Source organism: Schistocerca nitens, chromosome 1, assembly GCF_023898315.1.
Source record: "Schistocerca nitens isolate TAMUIC-IGC-003100 chromosome 1, iqSchNite1.1, whole genome shotgun sequence".
NCBI lineage: Eukaryota > Metazoa > Arthropoda > Insecta > Orthoptera > Acrididae > Schistocerca > Schistocerca nitens.
Window position 1 is genome coordinate 408221273 of NC_064614.1, and position 8889 is coordinate 408230161.

The following is an 8889-nucleotide window of genomic DNA, read 5'->3' on the forward strand; positions in this document are numbered from 1 at the left end:
TCTTCACATTGGCGACCATGTCACATGACTTGCGGTTTGACACTGGTTAAATGAAAATCGTCACTTGTTTCCACTGATCACTATTGAAGCCAGATTTACATGGGTTGGAGTCAATACTACATCTAATAATCATCAATGGTCACAGGAAAGGCGACTCACTAAAGTGGAAACCAATTTCAGAGTTCGTTTTTCGAGCCATGTTTGGTACTGAACACCTTGATGATTTTCCGTTGCCACACACACTGCAATGTATTTCCACCATGATGGAGCTCCTCCACATTTTACGAGACATATGAGGGAAAACCTCAACCACACTTCCCCTAGTCGCTGGATTGGTCATGGTAGTACATTTAATTGGCCACAGAGATCACCAGACCTTACGCCATTAGAGTTTCATTTATGTTGTTGAATGAAGTCTGAGATATACAAATGAAACGTGAATATGAAAGCTGAACTGCTTGGTCACATCATGGATGCAACTCGTCTCATTAGGGAATATGTATAGGCGCTCAGACAAGCAACATAGCATGTTCTCCCAGCAGTTCACAAATTCATTGAAGGTGATAGTGGGATTTTTGAACAATTATTGTGAACTGTACAACAACTGTAATGTGATGTATACTATAATTCTTAGAGGTGAATGTGTTTAAAATACGTATTTTGCAATTGATGCTTTGTAAAGTGCATATTATTGTGTTTACTGTTGTTTATGTGACAGTGTATTGAATAATGCAGAAAATAAATAACACTGTACATTAAATGTTCTCTATCTCGGAAATCATTCAGAATAGGGCACTGTCCATATGAAGTTTTTTGCTTCAAATGATCATTCCTGTTGTGTCACCGAATACTGACCATTCCTTATGGGACACCCTGTCTATCATCCTGTTTTGGTTGTCATGGGACATGCATAGTCACAATAATGGAATGTCACTGATCAGGTCAAAGCGTAAAAGCCTGTTGCAGAAGATTGGTCGTATGGAATACTGTAGCCTCTTCTATGATGGTAGATTGTCAGGAACACTGATTCTGCAACTTGTATCCATGGTCTGTGCTTCCTGCTGAAATAGGTAGATGCTCCATTCCTTTACTCTTGTGGTTGATTGTTTACATGGGTGAGTCCACTTCATGAGGAGCTGCTAGTTAGTCAGAACACAAGGACTCTTTGGACTGGGATTGCTGGCAGCTAGGCTGTCGGCATCTTTCAGTGGCCTCCATTATTTTCTGCTGCAGCATTCATGGCTGCCTGGCAACCATATAGACTTCTTGAAAATTTGTAGGCCAGCAATAGTCCAGGTGGTGTTTCAGCTGTTGCTGGTGTGCTGTTTGGCTCCAGTTGCATGTAACATTGATCACAATGTGGAGAGCATCTATGGAATCCTTCATGGACTTCAGCAGATCTTTGATCTTATGGCAACTCTCAAATATTGCATTAATTCTTATGTGGTGCAGTACTTTACTTTAAACACAATACCTGAACCTGGAAATGTAGGTGTCCTAAAGATCTCAAAGTTTGGTTTACAGAATAAATTTGCTAAAAGAATTTTATTTGTTTTTATTGACAGTTCAAGCTATGCCATGCTGAAGAAGATAATTGTGTCTCTTGTGTAATACTCTCATGAAAATTTGGTTTGTGTTCGTCACTCAAGCCATGTAATTGAAAAAATGCCTTTGATTGACTGAGCTCCTAAAGACAAAATTGTCTAATTTCTCTTTAGAAATGTGTAAAACAAGGGAAAGCTTACCACTCACCTAAAGCAGATTGATGCATGGAGCACAGAAACACATTACAGAAAACGGCATTCACACTAGCTTTATTTACAGCAGTAGTACACACATTCACACACACAACAATACAGACACTTAAATGCACATTCCTGAGCCCATGACAAGACTAATTACTGATACTTGTTTATTGAAAGCAGTTGCTTGAGCTGTTGGAGGTGTGGACAGGGCAGTAGGAAAGCGGCAGGTCCTTGGACAGGTGACTCCACAGCCACACAAGAAGATGAAAAAAATACAGAGTTAGGAACAAAGTATCTCTGAAATACACACATGGAGATTGTCTCTTACATCACATCCTGCTCTCTCGCAGTGCATCTGCCCTAAGCTCTGTGACCTGTTCCCACTGCCTCACCTTGCCTTTTTCCCTTCCCTCTTCTGTCCACACAACTCCTTTTCTGTACAGACCATGCTCTGCCTTCTCCGACAACTCTTCCCCTCTCACCCTCTTCGTGCAGGCATTCTCCCTCTCCTACCTCCTTTTTCAACCACTCCCACTCCCCTCTCCCTTTCTACCTGTTCATGTTACTCTCCCCCCCCCCCCCTTTCCTGCCCTTTCTGAGCACCTGTGAGCTCATCTGACCAAAGACCTGCCTCTTTCCTACTGCTCCCTCATTGCAGCCATCATTACCCCCTTACCACCTCCATCAGCTCAGGCAACTACTTCAATAATTAAGTATAAACAATTAGTCCTGCCAAGGCCATGGGATGTTGCTTATGGGTGTCTGAGTGGTTGCGCATATGGATTTGCATACTATTGCGGGAAAGCTCAAAAGCTAGTGTCAATGCTGTTTCCTGTTTTGTGTTTCTGTGCTTCATGCAACAATCCACTCAATGTGAGTGGGTTGCCTTTTCTTATTTTGTGTGTTTTTTTTCTTTCAAAATAGTGTGGGAGAGATTCACCTGAGGTTATTCTCACAGATATGGGGGGGGGGGGGGGGAGATAAGTTTTTAGGGAGAAGTCCGTCCAGCCAGTTCATAGTTCATGCCCCCTGAAGTCAGATATGTGAAACTGTTTCACTTTTTTAGAATATTTTATAGCTGTATATGGACTATGTTTTCGTCAATTACAAAAAAAAAAAAAAAAAAAAAAAAAAAAAAATATGCAATACTGTCATCTGAGAAGCGTAGATTTGGTATGGTTGCACTGATAATCTGCTTATATTTATGTGATTCATGAATATTGTAGATGAAAATTTGTGCTCTGACTGCCCTTATAAATGTTTCCTAGGTTAGGTCTAAGATCACTGTATAGGTATTTAAGCTCTGTCTCTAATTTACAACTTATTTTGTTTCCAGTTGAATTTCCAGCTTCAGCACTAAACACTTTGCTAATAAAAATGGCAGATATTGAATACAGGCTAGCTACTGGCACAAGTGAAAATGTTCAAATCAGTGCTTTGATGGCAGCCTTCTTTGAAGCACGAGAAATTGTGCCATCTGAGGCTTCTTGATAGTTTTATGGGTGAGATACCTGTGAAGCTGTTGGATCCAGAGTCTCAGAAGGCTTTAGGAGATATTGATGAAGGAAAAATATGAGTTTGGCACCAAGCTGTTCCATGCTATTACCATTTATTATTTACTTTCGCATTGTTATTTGCTGTAATGTATACAATTTCAATGCTGTAAAATAAAAAAAGACTGTTTAAATTGTATTTACTTGACCTTGGAGAGCAAGACTTCCTCACATGTTGATTTTTATGATTAATATTGTAGATGTGTAATACAGGATGAATATTGTAGAAGTGATGAATACAGGAAGTAATGATCTATTTGCACATTCCTACAGATTGATTTGTGCTTCTATCCTGTCTTGAATTCCTCCCTTGACATCTTGTCTCAGTCTAGTATGACTGCCAGTTGAACAGGTTATTGTGCAATTTATGATTATTTAAAATGTAATGAAAGAACGCCACATCTGAGGAGTTACTCAGTTTTTGAATGCTCTGAAGTTGAAATCCGCAGAAATTTATTGTCGAATAAAGGAAGTATACAGTGATATAGCAATGACTGAAGGAAAGGTGAGAAATTGGTGTGAAATTTTTCAACAATGGATGAACATATGTGAATGAAGATGTCTGGATCAAGTTTCATCAGTCACTTTTCAAAGTCGATTTGAAGAATCAAGTGAAGAACAAAACTCATGCAAGACAGACAAACAAATAACCTTTGATGAGCTGCATATTTTTCAGACTTTTCTGGGTCAATTCATTTCCAAATAACTTAACTACAGAAAATAACCATTTACATCTGTATTCTGCAAACCGTCTTGGCATGCATGGCAGAGGGTACATCCTAATGTACCAGTTATTAGGGTTTCTTCCCATTCCAGTCAAGAATGGAGCACAGAAAGAATGATTTCTGAGTGTCTATGTGTGTGCTGTAATTATTCTGATCTTATCCTCACAGTCCTATTCCCCTGCAGTCTGTCTTTTCTGCACTCCACAAGAAGTGCATGAAGTTGTGCGAGGAAGAATGGCTGGAGGTGGCAGCCAATAAACTGCGGTTGGTGAAGTCAACAACTTGGCCGTGGCGTTCCTCCTGCCGGTTGCTGAGGTGGGAAGAAGTGACCCTCACACATCTTCGGATCGGGCACTGCCCTCTCACACATAGCTTTCTATTATGGCAGGAGGATCCCCCATTTTGTGATGCTTGTGGTGTGCCCATCTCTGTCCGTCACATTTTAACAGACTGCATTTTATACTGTGATGCAAGGGCAGAAGCACAAGTTGGTGGTGGATCTGCTCTGTATTTTAGCTAATGATGAGACGCGTGTATCTAAGGTTTTAAAGTTTAGTGATGTGTCTGGACTCTGGCCTAAACTTTTAGGCTGGTGGTTTTAGTGTACTGCAGAGTGGCTGGCTCCTCCCTTTCTTCCTTGCCATCAGCCAGCCACTTCCATCTGCTATATTGTTTTAGCTCCCTCTACCGCTTTCTTCCTGTGTTGTCCATGTTTTACTGCTGACGGTATGCTTCATCCCACACTTCGGTGTGGGTAGGCACATTTTTTCCAACCTTTCTACCTGTATTTTACATTCTGTTTTATCTTCCTGTTCTGTGTATTTTCTTGACACCAGTCTGTTACTGAGCGGGCGCTGAAGACCTTGCCGTCGTGCACCCATGCAACCCTCTCCATCCATCCATCATCCTCGCAGTCCCTATGTGAATGATGTATAGTGAGTTGTAGTGATCATTTTAAAGCTGGTGCTTCAAACTTTGTTAGTAAATTTTCTTGGGACAGCTTATGTCTATCATCAAGAGTCTACCAGCTTAGTTTCTTCAGTATTTCTGTGACACTCTCTCATGGATCAAACAAACCTGTGACCATTCATGCTGCCCTTGTCTGTATGTGTTCAATATCCCCCGTTAGTCCTATTTGGTACGGGACCCACACACCTGACCAATATTCTAGAACTGGTCACACAAGTGATTTTTAAGCAATCTCTATTGTAAACTGATTGCTCTTCCACAGTATTCGATCAATAAACTGAAGTCTGCTACCTGCCTTAGCCACGAGTGGGCCTATGTGATAATTCCATTTCATATCCCTAAAAAGTGATACACCCAGGTATTTGTATGAGTTGGCTGCTTCCAGCTGTGACTCATTGATAGTATAGTCATAGGGTACTAAGATTTTCATTTTGTGAATGTAGATCTTTACATTTTTGAACATTTACAGCAAGTTGCCAACCTTTGCATCACTTGGAAATCTTACCAAAATCTGAGTGAATATTTATGCAGCTTCTTTCTGAGAGTACTTCATTATAGATAACTGCCTCATCTCCAAAAAGTTTGAAGTTACTATTAATATTGTCTGCAAGATGATTAATACACAACATAAACAGCAAGAGTCCCAACACAGTTCCTTGGGGCACACCCAAAGTGGCTTCTACAACTGACAATGACTCGTTCCAAGATAACATGCTGTGTCCTCCTTATCAAAAGGTCGTCAATACAGTCACAAATTCCACTTGAGACCCCATATGATCGTACTTCTGACAATAAGCGTGGGTGTGGTACTGAGTCTAATGCTTTTCAGAAATCAAGAAATACTGCATCTACCCGACTGCCTTGATCCAAAGCTTTCAGTATGTTGTGACAAAAGTGAAGTTGGGTTTCATATGATTGATGTTATCAGAATCCATGCTGATTGGCATGGAGCATACTGATTCCACTAATGTTTTCAGTGGTATGAGGACTGAACTGGAGCAGTTCTCCTGGGTTTTCCTTTGCAAAGGAACATTTGATAACAGAGTTAAGCATTTCAGCTTTTGCTTTGCTACCCTCAAGTTCAGTTACTGTCTCATTCGATAGGGATTGGATACTTACTTTGGTGCCACTAACAGCCTTTACATATGACCAGAACTTCTTTGGGTTTTGTGAAAGATTATTTGACAGCATTCTGCTATGGTAGTCATTGAAGGCTTCACACACAGTTCTCTTGATATCCAAGCGCATTTCACACAGCATCTTTCAATCAATAGCCCTACACTTAATGTTACACCTATTATGCATTAGTATCTGTTTCTTTAGAAATTTCTTTACAGTGTCTGTACACCATGGAGGTTCCCTTCCATTACAAACTGTTCTCTGTTGGGCACATATCTATCCAATGCATGGTCAACTATTCCTTTAAAGTTGAGCCTTAGTTCCTCTAAATGCTCCTGTCCTGTTTCAGGTTCCTCATTGAGAAATGACATTACTAATTTTTTATGTAGTTTACTGAATATACATGTCTTTCTGCTTGTTTTAAGATCTATTTCTTGCCATTAGATCCAATTATATTTCCATCATGAGTGGAGTCCTGAACTACCTGTTCTTTGTAGTTTTCAGAGAAAGTAATTAGTAATGTTTCACAGGATATCTAACAAAGCTGTAATTTTCCCAGTTGATTGTTGGATGATTAAAGTCTCCACTAATGATTACAGTGTGATTTAGGGAACTTGGGTACAAGTGAACTGACATTTTCTCTAAAATTTTGGTTACATCAGGAGAAAAGTCTGGTGGTGAATAGAAAGATCCAATTATCATTTTATGCCCACCCATGGTACTGTGTTTTGCCCAAACAATCTCACATGCAGCTTCAGTCTCTGTCTTGGTGGATTTGAGTTTCTTGTCTAGAGCAACAAATAAATTAGTTCCATTTCGCATTTGCCTATCCTTTTGATATACACTTAAATTATCTTCAAAAATATCACTGCTGTCCATTTCAGGTTTCAACCAACTCACTGTTCCTAGTATTATGTGAGCTTCACTGCCTTTCAGGAGCACTTCAAACTCAGGCACTTTGTTGCAAATGCTTCAGCAGTTAACCATTAGGATTTTGATACTCTCACCTGTAGGAGGTATTTCCTTTGATGTTACACTGAAACTCCTGGCTTTCCTACAGCTAATGTTACCTGGATTGGATGGAGAAGCACCTAATGTAAAAAACTTGCGTGCACTCCACACACAGTCTGCTACCTGAGTAGCAGCCTCTGATGTTTAGTGCATGCGTGACCCATTTAGTGGGTCCCTACACTTCTCTACCGTATGGCACAAGTCCAAGAAGGGTCGCAGCCTAGCATGTCACAGAACCTTCAGTCTCCTGTTCAGTACTTCCATTCATTTCAGAACCAAAGGGCCATGATCAGTTCTGGAGACAATGCTTTTTTGAAACTCCATGCACAAAGCTGGTCTTTTTAACCTTCTCTGCCAGTCGTTTGTATGATCCAACTATGACCTCGCAGCCCAGATGATAGATTTGTTCCAACGTGTGCCACAATCTGCATTTGGTTGCACTCTGTTCCCTCAATGCTTGCTGGGATAGCCTGAACAACATGTTGAATTAGGCACAGACATACACACTGAGAGTACCTGGTGCCCTTTCCTGTCCCTTGCTGCCATTTCCTTAAGGGGTACCTTCGTTCCCCGTACTTTTGAATTGCCAACAATTAATAGACCCTCTACCCTTTTGCGTTTGCCTTCTCTTGACACTCAAAACAGGTGTAGTAAGTCCCGCTGGCTCAGTTTCAGTGAAAGACAGCACCTCAGACTTGGTAATTAGGGGGATCAATACCACATGCTGAGTCCTCTTTGGTCTCTGTCCAACCTGTACAGGATGCCTAGCTCTGCTATTGAAATACCACTTGCAGCCAAGTGGATGGGTAATGACAGATCCCGTACATTCTGCAGAGGAGACAGGGACCACGGGACCTGATAGTACTTTTGGTACAGGTTCCACGGGCACACAACAATTCGTAGCAGCTGCCAATCGTTTGACAGTAGTCAGGGCGATTTCCAGCTGCTCATGAATGCCAACCAACTCATTCCATGTTTGAGAACAGCAGTGACAGTCGGGCTGAGTTTTAACTGATGCAACGTATTGCAGGACAGTGAACAAATAACTTTAAATTAACCTCTCTGATTATCTTTTAATCTGATGAGCCCACAAGTTCCTACTTTTCTACAGTAATTGAAGCAAATACACAAAATGAGATTTCTAGCAAGACAATGGAAAAACCTGTGGTAAAAGTTACTTCTTTGCTAAAACTTTTTGAAGTTAATTATAGTTGTTAGCAAACTTGAAAACAGAGCTAATTTATGATAAATGTAGGGCTACTCCTTTTTAAGGGAAAACTAGATGTAACAGAGTATGTCTGTTAGAATACCTGCTACTGTAACTAAATGACAATTAACTAAAAATTAGATTACGTAAAGGGCAATGGTAGATTCTGAAAATTCTCAAAAATGCACCTTTATTTGTGCTGATATTCAATGAAATTTAGGGGTGATCTGTTCTTTGTTAATAACTGTTAACCACAAACACTGAAATTAGAGAACTGTTGTTTTGAATGAGGATAGGCCTACTGTTCTCAAAAATTTTAAAAGAACAGTAATAGGTTTAAGCCTAAAAGTGACAATAGCAGTACAAATTTATTGTCGTACTTGCAAATGTTTTAAATAGCACAATACAATCAGTGAAAGATTATGCAGAAGTGATGCCAACAGTAAAATATGCGAATTTCAAATTGGCACTCGAATTTTGTCACACACAAAGGAAAATTTCAAAGTCGACTTTTATATATAAATAAATGTGTGAATTGCAGGTATTTTTCACTTAGCTGT

The 8889-nt window shown here is 40.1% G+C and overlaps 1 protein-coding gene across 1 annotated transcript in view; it reads left to right on the forward strand.

Annotated features, from left to right (window-relative positions):
* Positions 1 to 3437, forward strand: part of LOC126249616 (replication factor C subunit 5) — a 113660-nt gene extending 110223 nt beyond the window's left edge. The window contains exon 8 of the mRNA XM_049951289.1: positions 3082 to 3437. Within this exon, the coding sequence (XP_049807246.1) occupies positions 3082 to 3236 (155 nt within the window). The 3' untranslated portion in view covers positions 3237 to 3437. The remainder of the gene's footprint in view (positions 1 to 3081) is intronic.
* Positions 3438 to 8889: the final 5452 nt, after the last annotated feature.